Source organism: Lissotriton vulgaris, chromosome 7 (genome assembly GCF_964263255.1).
Source record: "Lissotriton vulgaris chromosome 7, aLisVul1.2, whole genome shotgun sequence".
NCBI classification, from domain to species: domain Eukaryota; kingdom Metazoa; phylum Chordata; class Amphibia; order Caudata; family Salamandridae; genus Lissotriton; species Lissotriton vulgaris.
In genome coordinates, this window is record NC_141695.1 from 757,853,373 (window position 1) to 757,874,884 (window position 21,512).

At 42.9% G+C, this 21,512-nt stretch overlaps 1 protein-coding gene across 1 annotated transcript in view; it reads right to left on the reverse strand.

Moving 5' to 3' along the window:
- The window catches only part of SDK2 (sidekick cell adhesion molecule 2), a 590,299-nt gene that overhangs the window by 274,508 nt on the left and 294,279 nt on the right, over nucleotides 1-21,512 (reverse strand). The window contains exons 6-7 of the mRNA XM_086929413.1: nucleotides 9,935-10,046; nucleotides 8,991-9,181 (exon numbers count right to left, since the gene is read on the reverse strand). Coding sequence (XP_086785539.1) covers nucleotides 8,991-9,181; nucleotides 9,935-10,046 — 303 coding nt within the window. The remainder of the gene's footprint in view (nucleotides 1-8,990; nucleotides 9,182-9,934; nucleotides 10,047-21,512) is intronic.

Consider the following 21,512-nt stretch of genomic DNA (forward strand, 5'->3'; position numbering starts at 1 on the left):
ATCAGCTTCCGTCTGAACCACCCAGGAACATTATGGGCTAACGAACTCGAGCAAGTTCCGGCTGAACATCAACATGACCCGGTAAGAGAGACTTTACCCCCTCCCTCTCTTGATTGACGGTCCACACCACCAGCCCCTTTGTTAGCACAGTTTTCTTTTGGACTACCGAAAGGGACTCTGGTCCAACCGCCAATTGTCGGGGATATTTTGCCCCTGATGCTACTTCCGGACTAAACCGGCCTCGCCCAAAATGGCGCTGGTATCAATGGAAACTAACGGATGCCTCGTGGTGTTCCTTAGCTAATGAAACTTGATGTACTAAGATATATATGTATATATATGAACCATTGCGCACTCGATGTTAAAGGGAGGAGGGTTCACTTGGCAAACATTTAAGAAGGATTCCGTAAAATGTTGATTTCAATGAACAAATTATTTTTGGTATTCGTAGTAACTGATACATAACGCCGCTTACGATGCACACCCGCGATGTACATCTTGGAAATGTGATTATGATGAGCTTGACTGTGTTTCCATTTATGAACTGAAATGCCCCTGATTCCTTCGTCACGCAATGAAATGTTTCTGGTTACTTGCAAATAATTAATTAGACCATTTTTCATGTTCTTGTGCTATAAAATAACACCTACTGTATGTGCTTCCATCGACGACATGTCAGGCCAAAATATGAATTGCGCTCTCACATTTTTCGTACTGAATAATTCTACAAATAAAGGTCTTAAAAAGTTAAGGATAGGCATCGCGTACTTTTTGTAAATGCGGGTATCGGTGGGAGGGTTTTTCTGTGCGCAACTGTTCTGCTCTTTTTTTAAGGTTATCCGAGAAATGGTTGTTCGGCCCTGGGTTGATGGTCAAATCGAAGGTATGATACGCTGCCTCCAAGATATGCGACTAAGCTCAGGAACTGACGTATGAAGAAGGACCTCGACTTCAGAGAATGGGTAAAGTAGAATGGTGTGATTGATAAATTGTTATAAGGATATGGTGGTCGAAGGTACTAAGGTACAGGGTTGAACGAAGAACTGGTATGCCTTAAGAACATCACAGCTTTGGGAATGATTTAGGGATCCCGATGACCGGATACATCTACGAAACCGGGTACCTCGCGCTAGGCACCTCTGATTCCTCTTTTTAGCGTTTTCACTACACACGATCCTTAATACCATCCTCGGACCTCCCCATGAACCACCTATCACATTGCCTGCCCCCATGACTTTAGGAAACCAAAACCCTAAGGGATTATATCCCGAAGAGATAAGTACGAGTATGTGGTAAGTAAAGGACTTTCGTGCCCATACATTTGATGTGTTCGAATGTTGTCCCCCTACCTCCCCCTTTTTTCCCCCTTTTTCCCTCTGCAGGCTACATTAGAATCCCGATTAAAGTATCATAAGGGATCTGGAACCACGTCACGCCCGATGCATGAAGACGGACTAGCGCTGCAAAACGGCACAACAAGGACGCTCTACCCAATGCGACCTTTTTACCTGATCTAATACTCTTCTGTCCCAAAACTGCATGCTTTCTACCTCCTAACACAGACCCGAAACGTCTAACGATGGGTAACGCACTGAATAGCCCAAACAATACACGGTCATTCCCCATGTCACACGTGTACTGTTTGGCCTATTGTCTGTCTCTCTCTCTCTCTCTCTCTCTCTCTCTCTCTCTCTCTCTCTCTCTCTCTCTCTCACTCACTTTTCCACTCCTCCACACTTTCCCTCTTCCTAGCAACTGGCACCTAATTGGCGAACCTGGTGCACCTCCTGATTGGCCCCAAATACCACAAGTATTTGCACAAATTTGTCCTAAATAAAATTGTATCGGTACCACGTTACTACCTCTCCTTTTCTACTAAAATATGGATGCAATTTAAATTGACCGATAGGAAAAGGACAGGTAAGACGACTAAGGTTCCCTAAATTTGACCCACTCTCAGGGAACTATTTGTCAGTGGCTTCTATGATAAAATATGTCTGTGGTAATGCGACCATCCCCATTGAAAATTGTCTCCGTACCCCAAGCTGTAAGAAATAATCGAGACACCCCCATCTACCCAAAATACCCCTAGTTTGGTATCAGCTGCCTTGAACGAGAACTTGAAAAACGCCCCTTGCTCCGATTCACTGTGTCCTTAATCGTTTTTCATAAGATCCCACCTTCCCCGAGGATAAGTTTAATAACTATAGCAAACCACCCCCCCGAGTTTTTTTTGTAGTAACCAGGTTGCGAGGATTTATATAGAAAGTTAGAAAGATGTATGCAAAGTTAAAAATTAGATCGAAAATCGAAAGACCTCATTGCTGTAAGCCTTGCTGAAAATAAAATGTTTTGATGTAATGAAGACTTGTTTAGCCTATGTTCATCCCTCAGAAGGATGCCTATCAGACTATGGTGAATAGCACGTTGCACTTCTTGTAAAATACAAAGCCCTGAAGACCAGCCTAGCCTTTCAAGACTCGTACTAGGGAAATGGGTCTCTGCCAGAAGAACTGACATCTACTATTATAGACATATGACAAATGAACGTTATAATCATCAAAGCGTCAAAGAATTAGCCAACAAAAGGAAGTTGTAAGGAATCCAGCAAATCCATCATCAATTGTTTATACGTTAGCCGCAAAAATCTCAAATGTAGCGAGTGCTTACCCCAGTTGCTTGGTGTTGGGAGAGAAAATAGATTCATGTAATTACCTTTTTCTGCAAAATCTCTAAAGACTGTCTTTTCAACACTCATTTAAGGATATCACTGTCGGAGGAGAAAGAGACCGGATGTGGGAGCACGCGGCCTGACTGCGGATTGTGGAACATCAGCGACGGAGGCCGAGGCGAGACCACAGCAGTATGGAGACGCCGGACGGGGCACTGTTTCAGACAAGGCTAAAGGAAAGGGCTGACCTGAAGCCCCTGCTCTATGATCAACGTGTGCCAAAAAGCCCCCGCTCTCTGAACATGGTCACGGACTCGCCTGACGCAAAACTCTCCGCCTCCCCCTGATCTGTTCCCGACTTGGCCTTGCTCCATCCCCTCCTCCTCCGACCTACCATAAGGACTGTTCACACCCGCACCTTTCCACCCGAACTCCCAAGTTCCTCCAAATCCTACTGAGCTACCCAGAGAAGAGTACTCCCTGCGTCAGAAGGGAGGGAGCTCCGACTAAGTAGACCACGAACTGTGTTAAATCCCAGAACGGTGACCTAGAACTCCACCAAGGGTCGCCCCCGAAGAAAGGATAAACAAAGTCTGTGGTTCTGCCCGCTACCAAGCACCTTGAAGATGATGGAAGCAACAGGAAATGCCCACCACAGAGACTCAAGAAACGAACTGATCTCACAATTACCCCCAACGACTCAATCCACATGAACATTTCTGTTGATAGGTAATCCAGGTGTTCAACAGTGCCGACAGAAGACGACAAAAGGACAACGAGAACTCTGATATTTTTACTGTATCTCCTTTCTCTCCCAATCACCATTGGACTGACTATGCACCCGCCGTATACAAAAAGGACTTACTTATATGATAACTTACCAGTTCTTATTCTATGATCTGTACCCAACGCCCTCGCTACGTAATTCTAGTCTGATATTGCATTACGATGACTTTTCCTGCAACCAACTTAACGATGAACCCGCCTACTAACTGATGAGATTTTTCAATATGATGTTTATAATGTGATGTTTACGTACAGTTCTTTCGCCTAAGTCCCCTCTCCCTTACTTATGATCACTGCATATAGGTGTAGATAGGAAATAGGCCAGCAAGATGTCTTGGAAATGTTAAAGGGAGGACTGTGAAAAATAAATACAAACTTGGTGAACATTATCGGCGCCATCTTGCCCCCCCCCTTCCAAGCCCATTCGTGCGCGTAAGCGGCAGCCATTTTGAGCACCATGGCCTCCCTGCCCCTCGCTAATAGCCAGCGCGTCTCTCTCTCTCTCTTAACCTCGCAAGCATTCCCCCGCACGCTGACAACCCCCGCTCTCTCATGCCTTGGGTCATAAACCCCTCTTCAGCGCAGCTTCTCCACGGAATCCCATCCTGTTCCCAGCGCGACACCTCCCCACATTCCTTTCGTGGCCTCAAACCCTTTTGATGCAAACCCCTTTTTCTGTGCCCCCGTTTGTCTTCCTTGTTCCCAGGCCGCCACCTGGCCCTGCGGATACTGTTTATTACCCCGTACAGTAGGAAGCTTCCCCCTCCCCATCAAAAGATCCCCGAACCGATCAAAGCCCCCACCCCATGAGATCCGATCAAACCCCATGCATTCCGTGAATCGGCGGCAGGCCCTGCTGTGCGACAACCATCACCTGTTGTGACCGGGGTGGGGAATCCAACTGTAAACGTGTGTGGGAACGGGCCTGCGGGGGAGATTCCGAGGATGTTCTTTCTAATACTAAAGTGTTGCAAGAATGTGTTATGTGCAATAAAGGTCGTAAACCCTAGTATAAGAGGCCAGGCCTCAGAGATGTGGTTAGAGCACCTCGTGACGATACTTGCTGTCTGAATTGATGTGTTCTCCTCCGGAGAGAATAAAATCCTCGTTTCCCGCCTTCCAGTCTCCAGCGCCTGCTTCTTCATTTGATTAATATTGGTGGGTCATAGAGGCGATACCGCCGGGCAACATAAAAGGGTCTTTGGTTACCGGTTGTCTTTGGAACCCTTTTTAACAGAGAGGGGGCAGAATTGAATAAAGTGACCAACGTAATCATTTCACAAAGTTGCAAAGTCTGTGTAATTAACCCATCTGTGCACAGAGTGACGTTTTCCCGGAAAGTCTTTTGTGGGTGTTTTTTTGCACTGAATCACTTTTGCTGATATTTTTCTGGAAAAACGTAGGTTTTGCTTACTTTTGCCCCACAGTGACCTATTTTTGTATACTTTTTCGCCACAATATTTGAACTCTGCAACCGCCGTGTAGATAGGATTGTTATAATAATAATAATAAAGACATTTATAGAGCGCATGGATTACGCCATCTCGGCGTGTCCCCGCGCTAAGAGAGAGGAGAAACTCATTAGGGGGGAGGACAGTGCGAGGCAGAGGGCATTAAAGTAAGCTATGAGGAGAACAGATGAGTTTTAAGTTGGCGTCGGAAAATAGTTTCTGAAGGCTCCAGGCGGAGATTGATGGGAAGTTTGTTCCATGCTATGGCAGCCGCCACTCTAAAGGACCGACCTCCCATTTTTTCTCTCCTATAGCGGTGGGTCACAAGCGTGCCCATGCCGCCCGATCTAAGCGATCTGCGTGGTTCATACCAGGTAACCAGACCTGTCAGATAGCCGGGAGCTTTATGCCAAAGGATCCGATGACATATTAGGAGGGCTTTGTACATTATTCTTTTTTTCATTGGGAGCCAGTGGAGGGCCTCCAGGGTGGTTCTAGAGTTGGCTCTTCGTGGGAGTCTAAGCACTAGGCGGGCTGCAGCATTTTGCAATATCTGGAGTCGTCCTATGCTTTTACTAGAAGTTCCCAGGAAGAGGACATTCCCATAGTCGAGGCATGACGTAATCAGTGCCTGGGTCATAGTACGCCGAGCCTCCAAAGGAAGGAGGTCCAGGGTTTTATTGAGAGTCTTTAGGACTCCAAAGCACTTGCCTACTAAACGGTTGATGTGTGTCTCATAAGAGAGTGTGGGATCCATCCATATCCCTAAGTTTTTAGCTTCAGGACATGGTGTAGGCATATCGCCTAAACAGCTTGGCCACCAGTCACATGTCCAAAGCCGTTGATCACCACCAACCACCAAGACTTCTGTCTTGGATCCGTTCAATTTTAGGCAGTGAGTATCCAACCAAGTGGCCAATGCTTGCATACAGGCTCGGAAGTTATTGGCTCCAGCAGCAGGCGTTTGGGTGAGGGTGAGTAAGAGCTGTGTATCGTCGGCGTAGGAGACAATCTCTACGCCGAACGATTGAACTAACTCAGCCAGGGGGGCCATATATAAGTTAAAAAGGGTAGGACTTAAAGCAGAGCCCTGTGGCACCCCCTGTTCCAATAACCTCTCCTCAGACTGAAACGAGCCCCGTTGAACTTGAAAGCTTCTGCCCGTCAGAAACGATTTAAGCCAACCGAGTGCTCTATCAGTCACACCTCCTCTGTTCAGACACTGTAGCAAGGTGATATGTGCTACAGTGTCGAACGCTGCACTAAGGTCTAGCATGACCAGTGCCATGGTTAGGCCTGCGTCAGCTCCTTGACGTAGAGTTTCGGTGGCTCGTAATAGGGCCGTCTCAGTAGAGAAGCCTCTTCGGAACCCCGATTGGGAGGGGTGCAGGAGATTATTCTTCTCCGCAAATGCCATCAATTGCACATTTGCCATTTTCTCTGCAATTTTCGCGGTATAGGGTAGCTGAGAGATAGGTCGTAAGTTCTCCAGGACATCATGGCTTACATTAGGTTTTTTTCTAATAGGTAACACAATTGCCTTTTTCCAGTTTCTTGGCAGGGTCTGGGAGTCAAAGGATGTTACAAGGACATGGCGGATGTACGGTTCTAAAGCAACTATGCTTGCACCAGGACCCTCAGATTGTTACTTTTACTTAATCTGTAACAGGGTAGAATAGGTGAAGCTAGAAACGTTCACTGAACTTTAACTGCAATCTTGAGAAGTGACATCAGCTGCTGCAGCTGGCATTTGACTCTTGCTTGAGGGTCACCACATACTCATTCCTGTCACTGGTTGGCCTGATTCAGGAGTAGCACACAAAAAGGAATCTTGTTTATTACATTTTTAAAAAGTGGTGGCCATTGCTGCCACTTTCACCAGCATCAGAAGCATGATGTTCTGTACACATGCGCAGTGTACTCTAAACAGCGGTGTAGCCTCGGCAATAGCAGAGGAGCGTTGACCCACTAGCTCAGTCAGCAGTTGAAAAATAAAACAATATCTTGCTATTGTTTTATTTTTCATCTGCTTGCTCTGAGCAGCATGTGCAGGGAGGGGCAGGCCGGGGCATGGGAGATGGGCGGAGGAGGGGTAAATGTGCACTTTTAAGTGCGCATGTCAGTTTGGCTCTCTGTTTCAGGCTGGCCAAACTGAAATGCGCACTTAGGTTTCTCCAACCCGGTTGTATTATACAGCCGGGTTGGAGAAACAGCACAGACTCCTTGCGCCTGAGCCAGCGTTAATCCAGCCTGCTCAGGTCAATTCCCACACTGCTCTTCCATCATGCTTAAGAGCAGCATGGGGATTGGCTGGGGAGTCTGATGCTATCACAGGCACTCCTGGGAGCAGGAACAGAGGAGCGCGAGGTGGCCGGCAGCACCAAGCAAGGCTTGATTAATAAAAAATTATTATTAACCCCCTGCTGTGCCCCCGCCCCTGTGTGCTTCCCGCCGGCCGACCCCCTCCCCAGGTTCTTCAAACAATGCTGACATGGAAAGGGAAAATGAAATGCTGGGGCTAAATGGAAAGAGCCCAGCTCAGAAAAAACCTTGAAGTCCCAGCTGCTCAACCAGAGACAATAAAAGTTCTGTCTTTGTTTCCTGCCCTTGAAAAGATCCATCTTACATATTGGAGCATAAGGGCCCCCTAGCCCATCTTGCAAATTCTTTGGAGGTTCTTATATCCCCTGCCACGCCCCTACATCTGGTGTTTCACTTACACCACGTGTTGTTAACACCCACATTATCACTGGAATATCCCAAACAGAAGTCAGGCAGGTTCCCTGCAAGACCAGGGCCTCTGGGAGGTCAGTGGGGCTGGAGCAGTGACCGGGATATATAATGGATGCGGCGATAGACAGATTGCCAGTGACAATAGTCCGCTGCTGTGAGTAGTAATTCTGGCCAACACAGAACCGGGACAAACTTACCACTGGCTGCAAATGCATACCTCCCAGCCTTACATGTTACGCCCACTGCTATTTGCTTAGCTGCTATTTACGTGGAAGTAGAGTCCGCTATCAGATTGTTTTATTCCTGGAGGTAATTGCCTCAGTCAGTATTCAGTCCCCCTGGTAATTACATACAGCTGGCGGTAATGTATAATTGCACTATAAACAGAATTATCACCTCTGGAGTGAACTCCAAGCCAAGCAGTAATTTTCCACCCGCCGTGATTGTTTGAGTTTATTAAAGGACACACGAAGCATGCTAAAATTATCAGGTAATTGTAGCTGTTATTTTTGCACGTATTTCATGGAATTCTTACATAAGGAGGTCCTGATTCTGCCATTCTGCTTCTGGCGTTCCAAAAGCACAGGTCACTTCGAGAATTTACAAAAAAGGCCAATGTACAACAATGTACAACAATGTTTATTTAGAAGAATGTCAATTAATAAAGGAAAACACAAACAACGAAGTATTAACCATAATAAAGTTGCGACATTTAAAGGAAGGAAATTGCGTCTCTTGTCAAAAGTACATAACTGTACAGGCCCACAGCATAGGAAACTTTTTGTCCCAATACCACCCCATCCAGCTATGCATATTAAAATACAGTAGTCATGTCTCTAAATATACATTCAGACTATGAGCAGAAAACCAAACTATGATTGTTCTTTAAAGCTGTTTTAAAATGAAGAGTAAAAAAAAATTACGTTTTGGAAGTAGAGGCAGGCAGAAGTGAAGAAAGACACATGACAGAGAAGGCAGCCATCTTAGAGTGGTAGGAACAAAAATGATGGGTAGCAACAGCATGGGGTGGGTAGGAGGCATTTATTTAAAAGAAAAGGGGTTTGGGTCAATCCACCACCTCGATAAACAGCGAAGCAGCCTTGGGAAAGGCAGCTTGTGAGCCGAGGTGACGGGGAAACTGTGCAATTATAAACACATAGAAATAAAAATTATACACTTTCAATTAAGAAACACCATTTACAACATTGTTATTTAAGCAAAATGCATTGCATTATGTTAAGTGTTTGTAGTTATGTATTGGTATATCTGTTGCTTTATTAATTAGAACATGGGCATTTTTACATAAAACTGATCTGTTGCAAAGTTGGTTTGCTTCTGCAGACCCTTACCAAGCACGGACAGGAAGGCACCCTCGCGGACTGAGGGGACGCTGCTGCTGCGAAGAACAGCCTCACACTCATAGTAACCAGTGTCGCTGACGGTGGGGTTGAGGATGGTGATCCGGCGGCCATAGTCGCTGATGCCGCTGGCCAGCACTGCACCATCTTTCCTCCAGATAATGTGGAGCTTGATCAGAGGCCTGGAGGGGCAGAGACAAAATGTACACAAGAACTCACATGAATCTGGTGATTAAGAGGCAAACTGGGGGGTCAGAAAAACAAATAGTTACGGTGGCAGGAGGTAAGTTAGTAGCTTCTAATGTTGCACATCAGGATACAAAGAAGAAGGATATTTTTAATTACCCAGGATTCCTAGTTTTATCCCCGAGTGAGCTCCCAGCACATCCCTTTCTTCAGGGGAAGCTCCTCCGTTAGAGCGCAGGAACACCGCCCCACTTAAGTGACCCCCCAAAGATGAAAAATAGAATGGTAATACATTACCATCTTATTTTTCATCCTCCCGTCCTGAAGCGTCAGGATGGGAGATGCTGCTAAATGACAGCAGCAGGGAGGAGGTGGGCTTTGTTTGCACTTTTCAAAGTGCGCATGTGCCTTTGGAAGTCCGTCTTGCGACGACCAGTTGGACATGCGTACTTTGAAACCTCTAAAGTGCAGGGCTCGAGAGTCCTTCGGAGTGGCAAGTGAGGCTGCTCCCTCCAATCAGGGCGCTGCTCTCAGAGCATGAGAGCAGCACCAGGATTTGTGTCCGCACTGCAGCATCCGGTTGAGAAGAGGTCAGGAGCGGAGGACGTCAGAGGACCTCGGTTCAGGTAAGTTTTTTGTATTTTTAAATTAAAATATTTGCGCACGTCGGTCTCCCCCCTCCCTGTAGATGCCAGCCGCCACTGCCTATCTGAAGCACATCAAGTATCTACTTGGCTGTGAAAACCTACCTGGCGTTAGCCACGCACTCCAGGGTGACCTCAGACGTCCCTGACACCACACTGGTGTTACTGGGGGCAATGATAATGGTGGGAGCAATGGGATCTGCGGGCCCACCAACATCTGCAAGAGACAGAAAAGAACCGTTCAGCATATTTTTGTTTGTTCATGTCAACAGCCACCTTCCAAGCACCTTGGAACAGGTCACAGACTAGTAGAGTTGTCACTAGAACTTTTGTCTGTTTGTCACGGAAGGGCTTCAACTAAAGTGTAAATTATTCATCTCAGTGAACAGAACATTTAGGCTGCCACCAGCATACAATATCCCTGGTGATAAAAATAAAAAAAAGCAAAGGCCTTATCATCGCTCAACTCGTTGTGCTCGATGCTCACATTACTCCTTTTCTTTATAATGATGTGTACTCAGTGACACATAACACCCCCTGAAGGTATGGGACTAGAGGCAAAAAAAAAATAATGTATGCTCCCAAACTGAAGATGTGCCCAATTGTAAAAATAAATGTCACTGGCTATCCATGAATAAGTGGATACCATGAAGTCCTGTTAACCAAAAAACATCTTTGTTTACAATTCAAGTAAACAAAAGTAAATAGTCTCCTCTGACTCCAGAAATATGTGTCCATTCTTTAGCCACCTTATTCTAGTCACTAAATTCAGGACAGCCACAGGTGTTGGATTTTAAAAATTTTTATTTAAATTCACGATTTTTCAAAAGAAAAAACATAGAAGCTTTCCATCTAGTTAATATGACATGAGACAAAATAGGGAGCATTGGAAATAAAATTGATCATTCAGACCAGCCACCAAGGGTTACCAAACATTTTTGACTCTGTTATCCGCAATTGCCTGATATAGTTAACAAATGAGGTCAGTGATGTCAAGACTTTCTGATTGTCTGTAATTTTTGTCTGTGTCTTGTGATCTAACACCTGCTACTATCATATTATTCTTGCTCAACTGCAACATATTTATGGTAAATCACTGTCTTAGGAACCAGAAACGAGTTTCTTGTATATATTTATTTCTATCTTTTGGTGTGTAGTAGCATATGCAAGGGCTGTAGCTGTGGACTCCATTGTGTTATGCGTAATCCACTCACAGTCGAGAATTGGATTCCTCTGAGCAATGTAATATTCTTTTACATCTGTGGGATAGAGTTGGTCTCTTCTCAAGACCATCAGTGACTTTATTTTTCCATGTAAAGTAGAACTTCCCTACTTAAAAAGAAGTTGCAGGTTTCAGACACATGGCCTGTGGCAGATTTGCAGGAAACAAGGAACCATTGTTGTTTGTCATTCTAAATAGAAAAATCACCAGCAAAGCCAATAGGTCTGGCTTTTGCAAGCAAGTCCTAGGGTTACTTTTTATTTTTTACTGCAAGCCCATACCATCAAATTAAAAACAAGAAAAAAAAAGAAAACATGCCATCACCTAAACATAGAAGCCTTATGCTCGCAGAAAAAAGATTACATTTAAAAGAAGACTACCACTACATGTAATTGTAATAGAAAAGAAAATATTCTTTCTACTAGGCAGGTGTATATTGAACATGTATATAAATGTGAACCTTGCCCATATTTAGTCCATATTTGTTTTAATACATTAAACACATAGTAGACATTTATGAAATAAACTAGCATAATCTGAGTGGTAGCAATTGTGAACAGAAGATTATATGGAACGTGCTATGATTAGTTATGAATTTGCCCTAGAGCAGATCATTAAAATGAATTAATGATTGAAACATGTTGATAATTTTATAAGCAGCAGTATCAAAAATGTACATTGATAACACAAGGGCAATCTGTAATGAATAAATTATCTAGAAAGCAATGCGGTTGAGTATATTTTCATAGAATATCCGTAATTCGATGGATGCTTGAAGTATGTAACTCTTCATCTGAAATAATAACTCTGACACCCTGAAACAGTCATTGAATAAAGCGAACAGTTGAAATGGATGAATGGTCAAGACTCAATAGTATATAATATAGAATTTGATTTACTTCTAAAGAAAATTACTATTAAAGAAGATTAGATATTTTAATAAGGCAGAATATTGATTACAGAATGGCTGTTATCAATGTCCGTTTGAAAATAAAATGTAATACTTATCAAGAGATGTACTTCACCAAAAACATTTCATTACTCAAACCAATTTATAGTCAACGCTAAAACAAATGACAGTGATTGTCATCTTGATCAGTTTCTCCAACTCATTTGAGCAAGATACAGTGGCCCTCATTTTATACTCATTGGAGCAGATACTGGAGTTTTCACCCACATTGCTCGTACAAGTAATGCTCTAATTTATCATTCAGTATTACTGCAGGTGCTTCTAGGAAACATTCTTTTTTTAACTTAGTTTTTATTGATGATCAAAATAGAAGCATCTGCTACGATCGTTATTGGTCACTGTAAAACAGATACTGTTGTGATGGAAATATCACATTGACATATAGGAAGGCATTTGACAGTACTCTATCTCGAAACAATGACTAATAAAACATACTTATTTGTAGTAAGTGGTTGGCTAAGCATATTACTGAAGGACCCCTCCAGTCTATTGATGAAACATTCTGTGACTGCCGAGCTAGTTGTGCTTCCATCCCAAAAACATAATTATGAGTAAGTGGTGTGAGAGCGTTGGTTTTAAACCTTGCAGTGCAGGATGTCGCCTGAGATGACTTGTCAGTGTGTAAGTCTGATTACCTATCCTATACCTGTGGGTACTATACCCGAGCTTGTCTGAGAAGTGGTGGATTTGCGAAGGGCGTCGATGTATACTTTATATGGGCCCCAAATATCCTTGGGGCGTGCGGTGCAGGGTAACGTGCTGGAGTAGATCTCACTATTTGTGTTACAGTGGGCTAAACTGTTCAACTAGCCTTGTGATGTGGGAGAAACCTTGCTGCCCAGTGTAATGCGATCCCCCGTTTTACTAACAGGAGGCCAAGGGATGCAAGTTTCCGGACTGTCTTAGGGAAGTTCACTATGTAACCCATAAGCGCCACTTCCAGAAAAGGAACAAGGGTGAGTCCAAGAATATCCCCTAATGTTGAGTGCACTAGCTCCCAGTAGAAGCACATGTAGGGGCAGGTCCAAGTCAGGTGGGCAAAATCAGCGTGCTGGTATCGCATTTCCAGCATGCACGTGGTCAACTGGGATCAATTTTATGCATCTTGGCTGAAGTCATGTACATTCTTCGCAGAAACTTGTAGTATAATAATTTATGGCGGCTATTCAATGAGATGTCTTTCTTGGTTCTACAGCAAATGGCCCATTGGTCGCCCGTAATCGGGTGACCATAAATCAGTCTCCCATTCCGCACAAAGCTTGGCATCTATGATAGGGATTTGTGCGGAGCAAACTTTGTAAAGTTTGGATACGATGTGCACTCCGCTCTCATTCTCAATAAGGAGGGACAGAGGAGCGAACGAGTCAGGCGCTAAAGGAAAGCCATTTATCATGGCCCGCAATGCTGAGTACAGATGATTAAGAACAAATTTGTCCATGAACGTGGCCTCTTGGAAGCGAGCTTCCTCTGTGGCCGAAAAGATGTGACTGCCCGGGTACAAGTCACCTATCGTTAAAATGTTAAACTTAGTCAACGTGTGTTGCACAAGTCTCTCGCCTGTAATGGGGAGCCAGCGGGCGTTAGGGAGAGGAAGGGGCGACGAGTACAAAGCCGAAGTGCCAGTGTATCGCTGTAGTATGCTCTATGCCCAACTAGTGGTCGAGTCCGTTTGTATGTCGACAGGGTCCCTCGGTTCGCCTTTGGGCAAGATGGCAGCAAGCCGTTCAGGGAGGACAAAGTCGGCCTCAGGGCGCAAAAACAGAATCCTGGCGTGGTACCAAGCAAAGGCAAAACTACATTGTGCTACTAGACAGTATAAATAAAAATCCGGTACCCCAAATCCGCCCCTATCATACGGTAAGATAAGTATCTTTCAGCGAACATGGGGCTGTTTTCCAACTCAGACCAACCTGATGAGATGGGATTGCAGTGATAAAAAGAAACTATTTGTGAGGGTAATGAGAATATTATTAAAAAGATATAAATTTAGGTAGGACCATCATCTTAATTATGGCAAATCTGCCTGCAATGGCCAGTGGGAGACACAGTCACTTCTCTACTTCTAGGAAACATTCCACCAGGTCAGAGCTAAAGGAAGTAGTACATGAAAAATAGTCTTAAAATGAGGAATGGAATGTAAAAATTGGTGTGGAAACACCGAGTTTCGATGTTATTACCAATTCAGTAGTGGCTAACAAGGGATACGGCCATATCAAATATTTAAGGATGAGAAAATTACCACACTCGTATTACCATGATACCTGGAATGTTAGCTTCCATCTTAATAATGAAATTTGGCATGTGGACATTCTCATTACTTCTAATAAAAGGCAGAAACTGAAATGAGCATCTTGCCTTTCAGTGTCATCCCTTTATCACAACTGAAGAGGACTGCCATGTGTGAAACTTCATTATTAAAAGATTTAAACAAGATGTAGGAACTGATTAAGATAATAATGAATGTCATTGACACAACAGTTTGGGCAGCACTACACATGTCTAAATGGAAATGTTCATAAATATTACATGCTACTGCGAAAAGGACACTGATTGGAAATGTAAGGAGTAACAATACAGTTAATAACTTCAAATTAGGCCTTGATAATGTATCACATAAGACATGCTCTGAATTTATTCCGATTAATGAATTGGATGGATGACTTAATAGATGTTAAAATTGCCCTGAAACTGCTTTTCTTCCACAAATAAATCTGATGGGTCAAAAAATGTTGGTGATTAACTCACAAACATGTGTGCTCCCTCTATAAAATTGCTTCAATTGTACTATAATGTTGCTGTCGACTACCAGCAACAGCAAGCAAGCTCATATGAAGAGAAATGGGTCTTCCATGCGACAATAAATGAATACCAGAGGCAGTGGCAATGTGTAAGGTATTGTAATAACTCTGGTTTAGCAATGTGAATCTAGACACCCAAAATACCTCTGTTACGTGTGAAATATTGGTAGGTTAATGAAAATAGACAAGCTCTTTCAATATAAACCACTTCTGGCTTTCAGCAAGTTATAAGCAACACACAGAAGCAAATACACAACTTCTTTTGTTTTATTTCTCACAACTAACCCAGGGACTTTTTGTCATATTTGTAGCACTTTTATGGATAATTTGTAAGCATATACAACATGGGATCCTGCAATCTCTGCATAAAAAATATAGTCACAAATGTCCTTGTTACAGGCGACTTGTTACACACTTCCAAATGACATCGTCAATCAACTATAATAACTTACTTCAGTGGATTTTTGATGTCACAATGCCTAGTGCCAGAACCAGCAGCTAAGGTGAAATGTAGGACATTGAGCATAATTAAATCTGTAGTTTATAAAAAAGGAAACAACTGGCTTTTCCTCCTGCTCTGTTTTTCTAGGTGAACAGTGATAAGCCAAAAGGTCATATTTATGCAAACATGTTTATTTTTTGCACAATTTAGTTAATTATGGAATGATACAATCTCTCTTCATGTTTCTAAACATTCTCAGCTAAAGCACTTTATTAAAATCTTATTTGTAATCAACTGATTTTAATATCTTTTTGCAACCAATAGCTAACTGTTTTTTGTATATTTATTTTTGCACGAGAGATCATGGACATCAATTCACCAAAATGTCAAAGGTAGCGGAAGTGACATCACATGCCATATGACCTGTACTTTCACCCAAACACACTTGCTTACAAATACACACACATTCACTCATACACACCCTCTCTCTTACATATGTGCACTCTCACCTGTAAGCATGCACAGAACATACATTTAAAAGCATTTTTTACTTTCCTCAGCTGCCAGACAGAGTTATATTCCAGTTAAGTGTACTTCATTTTTAAACTAGACTAATAGTGAATGAAATGATATTATTCACTATTGGTGTAATAAAAAAACTGACTGGAAACAAGAAAGTGGTGCCTCAACCAGCATTCATAAGCACAAGTTGCCACTTTGTTCCTGGCACTGACTTTGCCACCTTTGAGTCTAGGGTCAAAAAGGGCCAGCCTGGGGTCGCAGCCTCGACCCCTAGCAGCCTCTAAATGAGTCCATGCTAGAGATTCTACTTTTATGCTTCATGTTTGCAAACATGCTATCTCTTTCATATGAAAGAACAACACTCCAAGAATTTAACTGGTTTATGGAAAAAGTGACTTTGTTGCAATGTATTAAAAGGAACACAAGGATACTATGAGTCATGTTGTAGCTGCATGAACTTACAAAGAAACTCGGTTTTCAGGCTCAGTCCTCTATTTGGACTCTTCGGTGACTTGCAATATCCTTATAATGTTTGGCCAGGCGTATTTATTCCGCATATGCAAAAATGTGCGATAACATGGGGGCTCTGTAGCATCTATTGCTGTGCTATACTATAAACATCTTTCTATTTTAATGACAAAATGCACAGAGACCAGTGTGCAATCACTCAGGATGCTGTCTATGTGTGTTCCTTAAGCCACTGACTTTTCCTCTCAGCCTACTTGGTTTTCCCGCCAATAAGTATAGGCTTACAGCTCACCTGTGAGCCGCTAAAGAAGCTTAGCTTATAAGAACTGTTTACAATTCACGAGCTTAAATACTAAGAATAAGAGATGTAAAAATAACACTTGTTACTTAAGCGCAAGGAGCTAATTGGGGTGTGGCGCGTGTGGTACAAAAGTTTCGAATGATTAACACTACACAGAATTGGAGATGAGTTAGATATATTTCCCCTCAGTGTCCCGCTTATAATGCTAGCAGAACCTCACTTTCTAGAATTATATTCTTGTCTTCGCTTCAGTGGTCCATGGAACAGGTAGTATGGTTGGCTAGGAGAGAACTGTAATTTGCAGTAAATCTGCACCAGAAGCTTCGCTGACTCGACAATTCATTCAACTTGGAATCTATCGGAAACACTTTAGTCAGACCTGCTGTAAAGTGCATGCTTCCTTAATATCCCACAATTGGCTTTGCATATGCAACTCCTCCCTATCCACTTTGGCCATCCCAGGAGGCCCCACCCAACCATTCCTACACTCCCTGGGGAGCAAAATGGCGGGAACAGGAGATATGCAAGTTTGTTCTGGTAGGTGAAGGCAAGCCTTATATCCATAAGAAACCTGAGAACAATGACTTAAAACAAAGTCAAAATACACTTTATTTGATCTCGCAATGAAAGATCATAAAAGTAAACAAGGTAAATAATTAAAAGATGCAGGCCCCAATATATATTCATAAACATGAATAAAGATAAATGGAATATAATAAAAGCATTCATCATAAAAAGACTTAAAACAGAAAGGTTGAGAACTGGAAAAGAAACATGAAATTCTGATGACATGGATCTAGCTAACATTCGCACACTTGATGTGGTGCACTACTGTGTGAGTTGTGAGAGAGCGAGTGTAAATGTTTGTGTGCGTGTTTAGTGTGAGTGTCTGCTTGCATGTGTGAGTTGGGACCTGGCTCTCAAAGGCCCAAACATTGAGACCCAAAGCATTTGCTTGGTTTCTATTTGGATGTATTGGTTTTCCCTCAGCAGACTGGCTGGCAGAAACGCTTTCAGCTGAGATGGCGCATTTATGCAGTAAGAATGTTATAACTTGTTAAAGAATTTAATTGTCAAAGAAATCGAAGATCCTTACAAGTTAGATAAGAAGGTAAAATAAAAAAAGTCAAGCCACACGCTAAGGAGAAACTAAGGATCCCTTACAAACCCTGACGAAAATATGTTGCAAAAACCACTCAAAACAGCTACAGAATACATAAAAACAATTTTAAAGTACTCTCAGGTCAATTCCGTTTGAATGGACAGTTTGATTCACGTTAGTGGGTTAAATCACTGTCTCTCACCTATTGAAGCAATGTGAGGCCGCTTAAAGATGCAGAACAAGGCAAAAACTTTAGCTCAGAATAAATCTAAGAGGCAATTTTAAAGGGCCACACTCTTTTGCAAGGTGGGCTGTGCTTGCAGTGTTTCCGGTTCGAATCTCCAGAGCGAACAGCAAGCAGAACGACGTGGGCGCATTTTCGAGCTGGAATCCATGCAAGTGGAAGGTGGCTTCAGGACCCTGGGCTCCAAGTTATGGTGACTGGATTGAAGTACAAACTGAAGCCTAATGCTTGATGCCCGCTCAACATGCAGGCTCTCTGCGGCTCAACATTTTTAATTCTTAAGTTAAGGTTAAGTTGTAAAATTAGTTATATAAATGGCAGGTTTCTTTAGGCCTACTTCCACTTGAACCTATTTCAGTTGATTCTGTAGACCCCCTAGGCCTAGGCAGAACATTGGTGCAAGGAGTAGAAATAAAGGGTGTTGGAGACACTTTAAAAAGTGCTGGAGAGAACTCTCTCCAATACTCTGACTTGCAGTCGGGAAATCTTCTGGGAAGTAGAGCAGGCTGGCCTACACTTCTCGAATTCAAGCAGGTTCTCGACCTGGAAATATACCTGGTATAGGTCTGTAACTGGCTGCTGGTGAGCTCTGAAGCAGTTCTCGTAGACGCCCACACTTCCCACTGCCATATTTGTAGAGAATGTGTGCACCTTTTGTTCTAGGAAGGGGACCTTTTGCATCACTTCTATTTTAGATTTCCATACACCTAAACACCATGAGGGTGAAATCTTGTCTCCGCTGTGCAAAGTTCTCCTCTGCCTTCCCAGATAAGCCTTATCCCTTCCTGTTCAGACTCCTGGACTACAGAGGAAAACCACTCACCATCCAAAATGTAGCCTAGGCCTCGAGCACTCAGAGGACACCAGAAAATATCTTTGGACATGTACTATAACTAGAGACGGGTGCTACTTAACCGATACACTCTCTAATCAGAGATGTGTCATGCCAGGTTTAGGACAGACCCTTCCACCCATCCTGTAGTTGGTCTACGAAGAATGCAATGTAGAGACTTTGGTGGAATAATTCTCATATTTCATAACTTCTGTAAACATACAGCAAAACTGCATTCTAATGTCTCTACTGGTCATATCAACCCAGATTAACTGTATGTGTTTTTTATCACGCAAAAGATAGAAATTAAAAGTAACATATAATTTTATATTGCAGGAGATATTTTCATGTAACATGGGCTTCCAGGTACATAGGAAGTCACAACTACACATTATTTTTTGTAGAAATTGGAGCAAATCCATCCTTGGCTCACGCTTCCATAACTGACCTTGATGGCAGCCTAAACAATGTCTATGCAGATATTTGGTTTTCATATGGAAAGTCCTGGCATTTATCACACACCTGAGATCAGCAGTGACTGTTCATTACGCACCACAGGGAATGGAAGAAGTCAGTCTTGGAGAACAACAACTTCATATAAGGCAGAAACAGAGATTAATAACTCAAATGTGTGTTCATTACATTGATGTCTTTACTGACATCAAACTGATCCTAAACCTCAGTGCCTCAAGATTGGGCAATACCTGCTTTGCCCAATGACGCGTCCTGAATAAACATTCTCCCATATTTTGACGGGAGTCTATATTTGCTGCAAACACTCATATTCAATCAAGATCACACTATGCAAAACTCAGTTTATCTGCCAACTCCACAAAAACATTACCACCACCTCCAACTTCTCATCCAGATTCCCACCTCAGATGGGCCTACATTACTCCCGTCTTGATGACTGTACTTTGGCCGCTCATGTATTCCAGAATCTCTTCGAAGGACTGGCTACTGTCCACAGTGAAAAATAACAAAAGGCATGTCTGATTTATGAGTAAACTTGCTCCTTATCGCTTTACTCCTTCAGTGCGTTCTTCTGAAAATCTTTGCTGAGAGTTCCCAGAATAAGAACTGTCTCTTATGATTGGTCTTTATAGCTGCACTGAAGCTGAGGAACTCTCTACCTTATAATCTACAAGCTGAGACAAGTCATTCTAGTTTCAGGGAGCTACTTAAAGGTAGTCTCTTTAATATCTAGTCCAGCCCATCACTCAACCATTAAAGATGTTGACATTGGTATTAGATCGGTAAGTGTGTTAAGAAGCTCTATGCGCTCAACAGATATATATAAAATATAACAGTCAGTGAGTATTAGTGTATGGCTTTATGCTACATTGGTACAATCATATGTCAAGGCGCCAACCGTGACTCGGGCACGCCGCACCTATGGGGGTTGTGCCGGTCCCCATAAACAACAAAGGGGCGGGTGCACCCCCCTCCCCTCGCCCTGATTGGGCATCACAAGCTTGGCCCCAAAAGCACTCAAGTGCTTCCGGGGTATGAAGGGGGAAAGCAAGCCAGGAAGCCGGATTCGGACGGTTTTCCTCTGGGGGTTTTAAAAGGGGCTGTGGAGCAGTTGGACAGTCTTTTCCTTCACCGCTCCACAGCTGTATCCTCCACAAGGCCGTCTACGGATGGAGCCTTTCTCTCTTTTTCCCCCACACACCATCCCCTGAAGCAGCAGGATTTGATGATGTGCAGTGTGTTTTTTCTTGTGTTTTCTTTGTAGATTGCCCAAATTGTTTCTCTCGAAATCTGTTTTAGGTATGTTTGTAAATAATTTTTTTCACAGGGCGGTGTCATTGTCGTATTTTATGTGAAGTATCTTTGGTTTGCAGTAAGGTCATGATTGGTGGGAATTTTCTACGGTCCTTGGTAGGCATGACCATTGTCATGGGGGACGTCTGGGGTGGGGGGGGGGGCATTGGTCTCTCATGAAAATCCAGGGGGAGGTTACATTTGGTAGGCTGGAAGGTGCGGGGGGAGGGGAAGTTCTGCTTCCGGTAGGCTTTTTAGCCCAACCCCAGCACAAGCGCAGACCTGACTTGACCTAATTGTGAAAGGACTCTTTGTCAAACTTTGATAAACTTTATTAGAATCCATTTCATAAAATAACAAATTTGCTTTCTATGGATACAATTCATAAATTTGAATAAAAATCCAGCCTAATGTTTCCATCTATTTGGGTTTAGGTACTTATAGATTTTCTTTGACAAAGGTCCACATTGTTGTTGTGTTTTTCTGTAGATAGGTGTGAGTGACGTATGAATGTTGAAGGTAGGATGTGTTACTTGTATATATGTGTAAATATGTAAATTCATTGTTCCTGTGATATATGTAAATGTTTGTACATGCATAAATATCCCCCCAAAAAATATCTAAAATTGAAAATTATAACTAGTGTGAAATAAATAAATAACTAGTGACGTTATTAAAAACCGGACCGACATGTTTCATTCATAGAGGTCTTTATTTAAACAATTGAGAATAGGTTCAGTATTGGACTTTGTTTTGCTATTTTGTTGGGTGCAAAAGTTAGCATAACAGCACAGCCCCTTGTAGATAATATTAAGGGTGTTGGGGGTGCCCAGGGGATATAACCTTCTGGGGAACTGGGCCTCTTGTGCAAGGTCACTCCGGTAGGGGGGTGGGACCTAGCAGGTTGTTTGACCAGTCAAGACCTTGCCCATAGGCTCAACTCGGGATAAGCAGGAAAGCGATAATGTATATCATTTAGTTTATAGTAGAGGCAAAAAAAACTAGGTCATTAACT